General features: G+C 42.0%; 2 protein-coding genes across 2 annotated transcripts in view; one reads left to right on the top strand and one right to left on the bottom strand.

Moving 5' to 3' along the window:
• Positions 1-10897: 10897 nt before the first annotated feature.
• Positions 10898-13793, bottom strand: LOC104965884 (chondroitin sulfate synthase 3-like; the record flags this gene model as incomplete). The annotated part of the gene is made up of 2 exons (XM_010794919.1): positions 10898-13074; positions 13494-13793. Coding segments are annotated over 2 exons (1863 nt in total), but the record flags the coding sequence as incomplete, so codon positions are not given.
• Positions 13794-14275: 482 nt separating this feature from the next.
• Positions 14276-14938, top strand: part of LOC104966466 (plasma membrane calcium-transporting ATPase 2-like) — a 19661-nt gene continuing 18998 nt past the window's right edge. Inside the window, exon 1 of the mRNA XM_010795652.1 lies at positions 14276-14338. Coding sequence (XP_010793954.1) covers positions 14276-14338 — 63 coding nt within the window. The remainder of the gene's footprint in view (positions 14339-14938) is intronic.

The following is a 14938-nucleotide window of genomic DNA, read 5'->3' as shown; positions in this document are numbered from 1 at the left end:
AGGCTGAGGCCGGGCCTGTTTGCTAAACTTGCTGAGATCAAAACTCTGTTGAAAAATAATGCAGTTTAATGAAAACTGGGATGATCAACTTATTATCCTTGGACATAATCATTGTTATAATAATCAAAGCAATCATTAAACTTGCGGTCAGCAAAAAGTACAACGGCCCTGTGTTAGGGCTGCTCAATTAAATCATATTTTAATCGCAATTACGATTATGGCTTGCAACGATTACGAAAACAACGTAATCGAAATAAAACGATTATTTTTTTNCCTCCCCCATTTAAACAGGATGAGAACAATCCTGTGCAAACCTACTTTAGCAGGCGGCAGCCTAACAACAGCTCTCTAAAATCTCAGAGAATCTTGCAAGCGTAACAGAAGAAGAGTAATGTGTAGCGATGAGTGTGATAATTACAACATTAAATATAACCACTACAGTGATATGGGCAATACTATAAATTTAACATGTTTAAAACATATATATAGCTTTAAGGAAAGTGCTTGGGTAATGAATCAGACTCATTAAAATACCCTCAATCATTAAATGACTGAACAGGTCAGAATTTGATTGTGAAAAGATTAAGAGGGAATTAAAGAAGACACACAAATGGCCGAGTTTATGTCTAAAGCCATCTCAGGGAAAAAAAATAATAAATGTAACACTTTGGTTTATGAGCAAATACCAGCAAATTTGTTTTTTAATCTGCAAAACGAATGCCCATCGACCTCTACTGTATGTTGAGTTTAGTGCCAATGTTAACATGTTAGAATGCTAATACTAAACTATAGAGAAGGTGACCATGGTATAAATTAAACCTGCTGATCTTAAAACACCATCCCTCCCCTCCGTTCCCATCAAAACACTTTGGCATGCTGCAGGCGGCAGATGTTTTAAGGCATGTGTAACTAAACTCCCACGGAAAAGCCCAAACATCTTCTATAAGCTTAACCTTTTATAAACACAACAATGAAAATGGAAACACAATCAAAGTGGACACTGAGAGGTGAAGCACAACGAATCAGAACAGGACATGTGACACGGGGCCAGGACACACCATGCTGGGTCATGCTGCTCTGGGAGATTTATTAAATGATTTTTCTTTTTTTCCTTTTTATTATGGTTTTCACTTGCGCTCCTGTCAGGAGTGTGGTAAATGGGACAGTCAAGCAGCAAGAGTCACAGTTCATCATCATCATCACTGTCACCACCATTGTTGTCAACGTCCTCATGGTATCATAATAATAATTTTCATCATCATTTAACTTTTTCTTCCAGCTAGAAAATAATTGACATCACATTTTTTTACTGACTTTTGAGACCACAAACATTCCAGCAACACACTCTAGGATTAAGGGTGGGTAACAATCAGAAAAGCATGACTTTTTGCATAGTATTAAATGAACAAAGACATTGAGTTCTTTATTTACAATTATTGTATAGATAAAAAAAATATCATAAAAACAAGATGAACACTTAAATCACTTACCCATAAAGTATGCCAAAAAGTTATGGCATTTCTCTTTTTCTTTGTTCCACAAACTGCATGCTGCTAAATACATCGAGGCAGGTGAGAGTATATTGCAAGAAGTATCATTGATATCATCATCATCATCAACCTTAATCATCATCATCATCGCCGATGTCATCTTCAACATAATTATTGGCTGTTACAACATGAGTTTTCACTCAGTTGTAATCATGATGTTTTGAAGTGTTTCTGACAGGAGCAGTGATTGATTACATACAGCCAAACAGCTGTGTCGGCAGTATGACTTGAGTTGTGATGCATGATGGTAGATGTAGTCGGGAAGAGTTCCTGTTTTCACACCAGTCCGCATGGAGTTTCTGTCCTCAGTGGACTCATTGCTGTATTTACAAAGATTATTTTTGAAACTTGTCGTCTTTGCGTCCTCTTAAAGCTGAATGTCCTCCTGGATGTAAAAGTGGTTGGAGAATGTTGGCTTTAGTCTTTCTTTTTTTTTTTTATTGAAAATGCTGTTGTTGCTGTTTTTTTGTTTAGTTTATTGTTTTACATTTTTTACAGACAAATAAACAAATAAATTGTCAAGTTAAAACATTGGAAAGGAAACAAAAGAAATCAACAGCTTCTAAGCAGAATATCCAGATGTGTTTCCCCCAACTTAAATAAGACAGTTTATTGAAATGGTCCATGTTATTTTTCAACACGCCTGAGCTGACTGGTAAAGCTTGTGCACCCTCTCCAGATGGACGGATCGACTTGGAAATGACAGAGGAGGAGGAGGAGGATAGAAAAAAGGAAAAAAAAGGATTTTCCGATAAATGATTGTATATACTGAAGTACTGTATAGGATTTATTTTAAGTAGAAAAATCTATTTTCTCAAGTTGCATAATGAGCCTTTCACGTCATGCTTGCCAATGACTTGGGTTAGTATTATAAATAACAATAGTACAGTTAGTTAAGTGGCCTTGTCCTTCGGAGTGCAATAAGAAAGGGTAAATGTGTCTTCTGTATGTAACTTCTCTCTGTAATGTCTGATTGGTCAAAGCACAATAAATAGTTTACAACTAGTGAGTACAGTTGAGATGCTAGAGTACTGTATATTCTGTGACGGCAGGAAGACAAGCTTGGTTAAAACACACAAAAGCACATCTAGAATTACACCACAGAAGATTTCATTCATAACCAGATAGTGCAGAAAAGGATCATCTTTTTTTATATATATATATAAAAGAGTCAAAGCAACATTCCATGTTTGTTGTAAGTTAGTTTTTTTGTGTGTGTCAGTTTTCTTTTTTTTTCTTTTATAGATGTTAAAAATGCCAACAGCTTTGTGGAGCTGCGTGTGCACACTGCTAGAGTAAATGGAAATAAATCATAATTAAATAAAAAAATAAACAATACAATATATTCCAAATTTTTAACAAAAACAAAAAGTCGGATTTCCATGCGGCATAGATAAGCCTAATATAACTCTGCAGCTTTCTAATATGACTCGATTGCAGCCTTCTGGATGGTCACACATATTTTAAAACATCAAGTCCTTTGAACAAGCAGGTTTATCTAGAAGACAGTTCACTGTAAAGGTCCTGATATCAGCCTTTGACTCGAGCCCTGACCCCAGGCCAGCGCTGAAGCACAGAAAAGAAAACACAATAAAAAAAAGAGAAGTGAAAAAAAGAATGAAATATTCCCCCTCTGTCACAAAAAGGAGGCCTCCGTTTAGAAAGGCAAGCCACTCCTACTTGATCCCAACAATCATATAGAGTAATACCAAGATTCCACATTGACTACGTATCCCAATATATTTTGGTTTCTTTTTGTTTGTTAATCCTCTAAAAATATCTACAATAATTGAAAAGATAGCAGGCAAATTCCAGCACATGGTTTGTCAGTAATAACACATCAACACAGCTCTGGTCCTTCTGAGCTTCAGCTCCGCCTCTCCTTCTAGAAACCAGGAACTTTATCTCTACGAGGTTGTAAACAAATTACATTCTCTTTAAGACATAAATAAGTCAAAGTATTTTTGAGCCACTGAAGCAGGAACAAGGCAACATGCCGACAAACAAAGATAAACTCTCTCTAAATATATTTATATTTATAGAATATATCCCATAAATGCTATCATCATCATTATTATCTTGCGTTCCTCCTTTCCGACAGGTGCAAAACTACTGTGCAAGTTGAGCCCTACCACCTCGTAACACATTTCTGTTTATGGATGAAACACATTTTTACAGTCGGGTACATGTTCATGCCACACAGAGGAGGGGGCTTCGCAGGCCAGGAGCTCGGAGAGGCCGTCTTTAAGTTAAAATAGCAGTCCGCCGCGAGGCCCATCAGAACCAAAGCACTCCAATAAAATTAAAACCCTTTTAAATAAAACTTGGGCAATGTACATTCATGCAGGAGCAACAATAATAATAACAATAATAATCAGAATCATAATAATAACAATGTTTCTCAATTTAATTTAAACTATTATCAGTATTGACAATGTTATTGATGAGGAGAGGGGAGTTTAGAGTCCGTCCTGTTTTGTGTTTGTGCTCCTCAGCAGTGTCTCCCTCCTCATCGACTTCCTCCCGGTGCCACTAAAGACACACTTCATACATATGTGCAGTCAGCGGCACCTTTTATTCAGTACATGCTAACACTCAGTCATAAACACCGCCCCCCTCCGCCATGGTACACATACAACCACAAAAGCAGGATGGCTGTGTTGGTTTTGTGGCTTTTTTGATTGTATGATAACTTTTATTTTCACCGTTATATTACTTTCGATGTTTCCCCTTTTCGAGAGGAGCGGAGAACTTTAAGAGCTCGAGGTTAAGGGGTAGGGGGGGGGAGAATCTGCCACAGGATGTGTCCTGTGTAGGGGAGTAAATGGGTTTTGGTGGAGTGGACAGGGGGGATTTGTTGGGGTTGCAGTTAAAGATGTGGAGGTATTGGAGGAGTTTCCCCCAGACTGCAAGGAAAGGACTTGAGAGGTCAGAGCGGAGGTCAGGGTGGGGGTTAGAGGCTGGTCTCCAGGCTGTGAAGAGGGCTGGCGGGGCCGGAGGAGGCGGCTGATCTACTGGTGTCGATGGTGAGGTTGATGCCACTGTCGATGGCGTTGTTATTCTTGTTGGGGGACGAGGGCTGGCTGGAGTACTTCCCCCTCCTCTGAGCGGAGTCATCGTCCGTGTCGTCGATGAGGGGGAGGTTGGGCGTGGAGTCTTCTATCCTAAACTCGGGGTGTGTCATGAAGTTGTGGATGGATGATCTGGAGTCTGGTTTTTCCAGGCCTTCATAGAGGGAGCTACGGAATGCATTCACAACGCGGATCTGTTGTAAAAAAAAAAAGAAAAAGGGAGGACAAAGAAGAAAAGCAATGAGAAATGATGCAATAAACACAATGGAAGGGTGGGACCCTCGGGATGAGGGAGAGAGGAGGAGAGAAGGAGAGGAGGGACAGAGGGAAGGAGAGGACCTCTCAGTTGAGGAGAAATAGGTAAAGAAGGAGGGAAAGTAACTTCAGTCTGTGTTCTGCTTTCACAAGATGACCACAGTTCACAAATCACTCAATTTTGGCGTGCACTAGAAAAGCCGTGAGGAAAACAATCATAAAAAGAATAACAAAATCATACATTTCAAGAAAAACGAATACCAAAGCAACACAAACACTCGTTGTAAGTATACGCTTTAGTCCAATGTGCTGTATACCTAGAAACAAGCCACGTTAATAAATGGAATGCTCACAGAAAACATTTAAGGAGAATATCACATGCAAGGTTGAAGAACTCTGGTGGACGAGGTCAGTAAGAAGGAAGGAAGTTAGATCTGAGAGATCCAAATCAGGTGCTTTAAAAACTTCTGTTAGGTACCAGAGCAACGTCTGGTAAAATATCCACAGACTCTGAATGGGACACACACAGAAAGCACAGGGTGGGTGAAGCATGGTCCCAAACAGGGCAATGGAGAGGCAAGCTCTGCATGAGGAGTTTGCTTCAATACGAGCATTACAGTGTTAAACTCACAACAAACGACACACCCAAAAAAATGAATAAAACAGTGGCATTTAGAGCGAACACAGCAGGTTAGGATATCATGACCACAGGAAGTCATAAACTCAAACAACATGCAACAAGACAACACTAATGTGGACACCAGCACACAGACTGCTGACACAAAACATATGGAAGTGGGTGATGAAAATAATAAGGTAACTGTCAGAGGTGTGACAGCTCTCAACTCCATGCACATCTAAGTAAACACTCAAGTATAGGCCAAAAACCACTACTGTACGAGAGCCTTCAGTGAGGATCGACAGCAGTGTCTGTACTGTATGTATGGTTTTTCAGATTGTAGGTTAGAAGTGAATTTTATTTGAAACCCTATTTGCATGTGCAAAAGCAACAGCTGAAATGACAAGTTATTATTTGATGCTTTTATACAGGACAATTACTCAGGGCAGATGGGATGTATACAAAAGCTAAATAAGGTTTATTACGCCATTGTGTCTTCATGATTATTCTACATGGATAAGATCTTGTTTTTAGAAGGATGAAAAAAAAGCTTAAGCAATCCAAACATATTTTTTACTACGGGAACATTTAAACCCGTGGAAATACTTGGACCAAAAAAAAATATTGAAATGTCGGTGAAATGCTTCCACTAATTGTTAAATTGAGAAAAAAAACAAGTTACGTTATTTTTGATGAAAAAAATGCAGAAACATAATGTACGTATTTACAGATATATATTTTTAGGCCGAACTGAAAAAAGAACAGTTAACAGATTTCATGTTTAGTCTATAAAAGTGTACACAAATACTGTGTGTACTGTAAATATGTTAGCACTGCTGCCCTGAATATGTGGCAGAGCAGGGAATAAGGAGACAAAACAGCAAAACCAAAGAATAAGAGGAGCCTGTCGGGATGAGTGCATGTGACAGGATGTCTGACAAGTAACACTGATGGGGTGTCAGAAAAGGAGGGGGGGTGGTAAGATTTACGTCGCTGTTGCTGCAGAGGATCGATGTCGGTAACTATGGCAACATGACAGAAAACTACAGCGACAGAATGAAGCTACAAGACGGGATGAATTATTGGTGCAGCGCTGCTTTCTGGTGATTCTCAAACCGTGTCCACACACAACCCTCAGCTAAGTTTTACATCAGCTTTTTGTCAAGTAGATTAGAGACAACACACGGTGTGTGTGTGTGTGTGTGTGTGTGTGTGTGTGTGTGTGTGTGTGTGTGTGTGTGTGTGTGTGTGTAAAAAAACAGGGAAATACAGAAGATTTACAATATATTAAGCAGGCATAGTCACTGATACTGTAGATTTTAGTTGTGCCCCTAAAATGTCATTTAAAAGAAAATCTTGTTTTTTAGAAAGTCTTGCCTAGCGTAGCTTCCATTATTGTTTCCTGTCAATACAGAGTCAACTAGAGAATACATGAAATAGCACCTAAAAAATTGCTTCAGCTCAATTCAGAGTGATTTGCCCCATCACTAGCAAACTCACAGATGAAACCAGACAACATGGCGACTTATACTTGAATGTTTACCCAGTCCCTTGGTGAGTTGACTGGAATAAGTTCACATTAATGTCCGTCAAGACATACACATGGAATGATTGTAGGATGGGATGGTGGATGGGGAATGAGCAGAGGGAGACAAACTCACAACCTGAAATGTCACGCCGTGGGTATCACCCTTAGTCCTGCGCTCCTAGCACTCTGAGAAAACAAACACACATTCACCAATGAGACGACAGTACACCAAAGCACGGGAGGAGATTTTAAGATGAAATTTGAACTCGAGTATGAACAGCAAAAAGACAGAAGAGAGAACGGAAATGAAATAAGCAGATAGCAAGAAGGAAAAAAAAGGAAGACAAAACCTTCAGAGATGCCAAACCCAAATGGATACTGTCATGGTCATTTATTTATTTGAGGATAAAAAGGCAGAAATTGTGCATGACATGATGGCACCTCTGAAGCAAAGAGAGAAGAGAAGCAGACTGACAGAGATCTGACTCACGGCCAGTAGTGGAAGGAGCAGTAGCAGCAGTAGTGCTTGTAGGAGAGGAAAGGGCATTGGACAAGGACACGTGACTAGGACTAGAAACATTGGTTACATCCTGGGTCTGGCTGGTGGTGGACGACTGGCGTCTCAGGGCCCCCGCCCCCTGAAAGGACGTGCCACTCTTGAAGGTGTTGACTACGTCAATCTGTGGGAGGAGAGCGGGACAGAAGAGGACAAATGGCTGCTCATAGTGACAGAGACCAAATGGCAACACAGGTTGACTGGCTGAGTGACTTTGACAGTGTCTCAAACACAACACGATGGGGGTGGGCTTTCTGGGGGGGGGGGGGGACAGCTAAAGGTCAGGGTGTAGCATCCCCTCAACAAAATGTTGAATTTGAACAGTTAAAACAACCTTAATTACATCTCTCTAACCTCATCTTAAGATATAATGCCTTCAACCAAATACTATGGAATTAAATGAGTTTTCAAAATCGTTTTTAGATTGTAATCCTCTATTTGGGCAGATCTAGTGAGTCAAAGTTGTGTCTAATCAATTGATAAATTCAGTGTCTCTTCAAAAACATTGTCCTAGTGTGCTCCCAAAATAATCCATGGACCTCACTGTTTTTAATAGAACTAAATTGTACTGAGGAAGAAAACCTATGAAGACCACTGATAGAATATTGTGTGGATTATCCAGGGTAATTCAACTTAAAGCACAAAATACGAGTTATCATAATTTGCATGTTTATAGCATACAGCCTGTATACAGATTTGAGTTGATTTGAACCTTAAGTACTGAGAAAGTGTATCTCTACTGTTCCAAAACCCAGTCTGCAGTGCACAGTATCCTGTCGCGTGGATAGCTTCACCCTGGACCAGTAGTGACACATCAGTGAAATGAAATCAAGTCCAACACACAAGCAGAACTGTCTTGTCAATCACAGTGATAACGGTGTGCAGAGGGGTCACAGAGTAGTGACTTGTCCGGTTGTATTTAACTCCTGAGGTTTGACCGTCCATCTTCCACACAGCCGGTCGCCTCAGTCCAGCGAGAGACGGCTGCGTCTTCATGCACCTAAATAAACCAGCTTGTGATACAATGACTTTAAGGCTGTTACTGACTAAGGTGAAGAACATATCACATAGTCTAGCACTTCTTCTTCTGAGCCTCTGAGGTGGGGTCTTAAATGTTGAATTGTATGACAAAGACAGACAACAAGTTAACAGAAAGCTAAGTCAGGAAAGAAATCACATCTGAAATATAATTACAAAACAAGTAGTTAACTAATGATACGACTGATTAGAGTAGAATTTCAATGATGTAAATGTTATTTCTTTCAAGCAGAATCAATCCAGCAAAGACTCTCTGTGAAGTGAAACAACGCGGGGATTGAACTTGTGTCCTCACCTGAGTCTGAATGCGGTTGAGTCCTCTGAACCAGAGGATCTGCCCTCTCCTCAGCTCCCTCTCCGCATGGTCAATCTCGTCATTATCTTCGTTCGTGTCCTCCTCTGGTAAATCATCTTTCCGAGTTAACTGGCCTGCCCTCCGCAGGAAGCGCAACTTGCTGTTGGGGACGCTGGCTATCACCTAGCCAGGAGAAAGTCCAAAGACTGGGTTCAAAAGGGGAAAATCATACAGTAGAGCAGGGCTATTCAATTGGCGGCCCGCGGGCCAAATCCGGCCCCGGGGTGATATTTACTGGCCCTTTGAGTTTTGGGCCAGAGTGCCTTTATTCCAGAGAGGGTGTTACATTGAGAGATAGAGGGGAAGACATTACCTGACAACTCCGGAGGGCTCGGGTTTCGAACCCACCTCCTAGCTACTGTAGTGACAATCCCTGCGTGAATGATTACCGTAATTTTCGGACTATAAGCCGCGCCTTTTTTCCCATTTTTCGACGCTGCGGCTTATATAACGGTGCGGCTAATCTATGGATTTGTACAGCCAACGGCCACTAGGGGACCTCCTAAATCTATGGATTTTACAGGTTACAGTCCACCACCTTTAACTCTATGGGCTCTATGGCCGGTCCGCGCCCCCCACCTTTAAGCGGCGGGCTCCAGCAGGGAAAGCTGGAGGCCGGAAAAGAGTGAGACAGGTAGCGCGCAAAAGTAAAAGTGGAACGAGAGACAGAACGAGAGACAGAACAAGAGCAAGACAGACAGANTAAAAGTACAGAAAGGGGGTGAACAGGCAGAAGACAACATATTGGACAAGAAAATTGAACATGAACATTACATGAACAGGCAAAGGACAACACAGGGGGGGAGCAAATATAAGCCGCAGCAGCTAAATTGAATGATGTGTACATATATAAGCCGCACTGGACTATAAGCCGCAGTGCAATAGTAGCTACAGAACATGTACTGTACTGTGCTGTGTAAACTGTACTGTATCACATAGCGTTTCAGACACACAAACTTTTCAACTTTCAAACTTAAACGGTGCGCTCCCAGCGCACGTACCGGCAGTGATCTACAGCAGTGGTTTTCAACCAGTGGTACGGGGACAAACTGTCTCGCTCTCGTAATGTCTGTCTGTCTTGCTCTCGTTCGGTCTCTCGTTCCACTTTTACTTTTGCGCGCTACCTGTCTCACTCTTTTCCGGCCTCCAGCTTTCGCTGCTGGAGCCCGCCGCTTAAANATGCAATCGAAAGTTAAGCTCGCTCCATTGCGGAGATATTCCTGTGAGAGTGCGGAAAACTTTAAAATGTGACATTTTACCAATATACTCACGGACCACAGTGGTCCGTGAGTATATTGGTAAAATGTCACATTTTAAAGTTTTCCGCACTCTCACAGGAATATCTCCGCAATGGAGCGAGCTTAACTTTCGATTGCATGATATAGCCCAGCGCAACACCTTCGTCACACATGTTGCCATGTTGTCTTTTACGAACATTTATCCATGCTGGAAGTAGATTCAGATGTGTTAGGAGTTAGATAGAGATTATTATCTAATATATGCATCCAATGAAGCATTGCATGAAATCTGTTGATGATCAGAGGCTGTTATTGGGGCTGCATAAATGTTTTTTTATTTTTGTTTTGTAGGCAGACCATGCAGGCCAGCCCGATGGTCACCAAGGTTCATGTTTTAATAGCATTTTTAGAAAAAAAGCCCAGGCAAGCCTAACATGGGCAAAAAGGGCTTAGACCTCAGAGAGTTAAACTTGGGCCTGCGATCATAGTTTTACTGTATTTTGTTTTGAAAATCCACAGCGGAGGTTTGTGTCGTACTACATGTGGTGTATTTTGCATATCTCTCAGTAGCCAACGATCTGTGAGTCTGTTGGCTCGGACATAAACTCCGTAATAAATGTAGTCTACATTTCATAAGAGGTGTAAAACCTGAGCATTTTAAATCGCATTTGAACTAAATGCTTACATAATCTGTTGTATTGGTATTGTTGATTTAATGTGTGAACGAGGTGAGAAGGTTAAGCTGTCATTATTAGGCTGTAAATTTGTTATACTGTTGGAGTGGTAAGCAGGCCTATTGTTTTTGGATATTTGTGGAGTTAGATGGTCTGCGAGTGTTTTTTTATTGGTTAAGTGGTCCTTGGTATGAAAAAGTTTGAGAAACACTGCTCTAAACAAATCCCTAAGAGCTGGAAGGTTACAAAGCTATATGTTTGCATCATTGACACAGCAGTTAACAAATCAATAATTCTGAAACTAACAACACATTTGGATTTAGTCCATGATTTCCTTAGTTGGTTTAGAACTGGATAAGGTAGCAGAGACTTGTCTTATGAAGGCTTCCAACACGTTGACACAGCAATACCATACTTGATTACGTCATGTTGTATTTCCTCTGGTTTCTTCCCTGCTGTGTCGTCAGTTTGGATTTGTATGGCCTTACTGGATCGGTCCATTTCAGTTTTCTGCACTTTCTGGATCAGTTTGTCCAAGCTACAAAGAGCTCATGTCCTCTGTCACACCACAACATGCGTCCCAGCAGCCTGAGCTACACCGGTGTCGAGTCCAGGAGAGCTGAAGGGTCAGGATGCGGTTCTGTTGTAGCCCGTCTCTACGTGTTTCTCCAGCCACAGCTCTGCTAACTGCATTGTCGATGCAAACGTACTTGCTCTCGACCCAAGGCACATCTTGTATTGCTTCTGCTCAAGACTTGTGTTGCAGTGGACAGGATGATAAAGGTGAACAATTCCTGGTTCTTGACTGCGTAACACTTTCAACCCAGAATTAATCACTTTCGTGTACAAGTCTACGTCTTCCAATCCCCAGCCTAATATCGAGGTGTCGAAACCTCCAGCTTTTATCAAATCACTCTTGAAAACACAGGTGATTCCAAATCCGTAATCCCGCCAGAAACCACTTTTCTTGGTCAGAACAAATTTGTTTTCTCTCGGGGCCTTCTCAGAGTACACTATCTTGGGGTTGTACTGGCTAAAGACAACAGGGAAGTAGACTTGTTTCCCTTGGACAGCATTTTCTCTGCAGCGCTGCAAGGCATCCCCACTAAAGATGAGATCAACATCGCAGAAGAAGAGTAAGGAGTCGTTATCCAGCTGTGAGGAGCCCAGCTCAAGAGCAAGGCCTCGTGAGAAGTTGCCTGTCATGGGGATGATTGACAGGTCAGCTTTGGGATACTTCCTGCTGTAGTCTTTCATTAACGGAGCGTGTTTTTCCATGTTTTCATTGTCTACCAGAATGATGGAGAGCTTAACATTTTGTTTAGGTATCAAACACACTTTCTCAAAGTTCTCCATAAAGCGGATAAAGTTCTCGTAGCGACCTGATAATGGGACGAGGATGTTGACTTTTCTTTGGCTCTGCTCCCACATCTCCCTGTTTGATTCGTAGACCTGGAAAGGTGACAAAAACTTCAGAGAGTTGGACAGGAAAGACAGGGATTGTGACTCAGAGTTGATGGCGGCGACGAGTTCAGACACGTCTAACTCTTCAGTTTCAGTGAAGAAGGGACGACTGAACGACTGCTGAAGGTAAGCGTGTCGTCTCACGGGCACTGTTATCTTACGTCCCTTGTGTTTCTTGTAGAGAAGCAGTAAGTCTATGATGTATTCTGCGCCATGCATGGGATCCACCCTGTAATAGCCGTACTGGATCTCCTTAAAGTCGATTACACGGCCGCGTGTTTTGGAATTCTCGTTAATCATTTCCATGACCTGGCGTATAACGTCTTCCATTGCAGTACGAAGCAGGTTGCCAAGGCTCTGCCGGGCCACTTTGTTCTCTGCAGCAGAATAAATATGGCGACTAGTCAGGAAATCCCACTCAATGACATCATTCCTATCGCCTGGTTTAAAGCGCATGTAGGAAGGAGAGGAGCCCAGCTGTTGGTCCTCCCACAGCACTTCACTATCACTCAGGTGACTCATCATCAGGCCCTCCCGGTGCAGCAGGATGCTTTGGTAACAGAGTCTGGAGATCTCCCGGCTCATCATGAAGCTGTGCAGACGGTACTGGTAGGCCGGCTTCTTGTTGGGGTGGAGTGTAATGGCGTTGTGGATCTTGCTGCTGTGAAGTTCTTCAATGAAACCTCTCTTGTTGTGTTCATAGTTCTCGTAGAAGAGCTGCTGCATCTGTGGAAAGAGAGGGTAAGAGCATGGATCATGTCCTAGAACCACAATAACTCTCTAACTGTCATAAGGCCTAATGTTTTTCCAAGTCCATATAAACCACTGCGCAGGCAATAAAACTGAGCTTTGTTGTGGACTGGCATGCTATGATTTGACATCCCTAAATAAGCAAAACAAAATAAGTTGTCATGCTTTTTGATTGAATGAGATATCTAATTAAACTGGTACTGAAAACTGTTTATAAGAAGGATATTATAAACCTGTAAAGTTTACCAAAGTTAATAACGTAAATGTCCCCAATACAGGACAAATAAATAAAGGATTTCTGATAACTGAATCCAGCAATACTTACCATACTTCCTCTCACTGAATGTTGACTTTATGACAATGAATTTCCCTGAAAGAACCGCCTCAGTTCTTACCTCATACGACCACACACACTGTGTTCCTCCAAAGCGTCGCACACAGCGGCCAATCTCCACATCCTCGTGGGTGGTGTACATCTCCCTCAGACAGGTGCTGATGTGAGGGACCATCCTGCGGAGAACCTCTCGACTGAATATCATCCCGGGGCCCCCCATGCAGAAGTTCTCTCCGGGCTCCAGAGCCAGGCGGCCCAGCTCCTCGGCCATACCCAGGCCCGTCTGGCCCAGGTACTGAGGCTTGCTGCTGTTCAGGGAGCGCAGGAACCCCTCCAGCTTCTCACCTGCAGTAGGGTCAAAGTGGAACAGATGAGTTGGTTTAAAACGTATAGATAAGATACGTTTATAAGTTATGCCAAACGTATCAACTCAATAAATGTGTAATGTTAAAGGTCCCCTATCATACTGTTTTTCATCAATATATTATAGGTCTCAGATATATACAGAACATGTCTCTGATTGGCTGAAACACCAAACAGATCATTGCGGCATTACCCATAATCCCCTCTGTTTCAGCCCTGTTTCCAAAGTGCTGATTCTCTGTTTGTTACTTTAGATCAGTGGTTCTCAAACTTTTTCTGTCAGGCCCCCCCTTTGGAGAAAAAAATAAGTCGGGCCCCCCCAACACAAATAGTCAGGCTCAGTGGTGGCGCCAGAGATTTATTTTGGGGGTGCTGTCAAACTCTCTCTAGAGACACAAGAATTTCGAACCGAGACACACAAAACTGCTCGGTAAAAACAACAGCCACGCGGTCGCTCCTCTCTCTGCTCTCTAGGTGGCCATGTCTCTCAACAACAACAACAAGACCACGATCGCCGATGCGATTGCCTATATTCCAAAAAAGGTAGGTTCACCTACTCTCAGGAGAGGACAGTCTGACTCTCTGGTCCACTGATTTCTGAAGAGAGTCACAATAGAGTCCCCAGAGTTTGCAAAACCAAGTGGTAATTACTATGTAATAAAGGCCAGTGTGCAAATACTAGTAATATCAATACTTTTTATTCCTATTAATTTTGTCATACTATGATATACCTGTAATTTTTTTCTTTTTCAAATTTTCCGTCCTAAACATTTATAGGTATTATCTTTTCATTAGACAATGCAAGACAAAAGTATAATCACACAACTCTCTACCAAGGTATCTAGAGAAGTACAACGAGAGTTGCAGGGTCAACGACGAAAGTTGAAGTTATAAATGTAATTTAGAAGCCCTCGAACGGGTCTGGGGGGATACACTCCAGGTGGTGTGGTGGATATTTGTTATCGTGAGAGGGACGAATGTGGATATACGGCACTCGACTAATAGCCGGAAGTAACATTGTCAGACGCCCATTGCAGACACATGCCATATACACACCCCCTAACAACGTCATCTTATAAGGTGACATGCGGGGCCATGTAATTAACCCTGTTGGATTTACAAACTCGCTGGGAGATACTTTCA

This window comes from Notothenia coriiceps, unplaced genomic scaffold (assembly GCF_000735185.1).
Source record: "Notothenia coriiceps isolate Sejong01 unplaced genomic scaffold, NC01 NC01_scaffold00037246, whole genome shotgun sequence".
NCBI lineage: Eukaryota > Metazoa > Chordata > Actinopteri > Perciformes > Nototheniidae > Notothenia > Notothenia coriiceps.
Note: the sequence above shows the minus strand (reverse complement) of the source record. Positions and strands in the feature narration are given on the sequence as shown.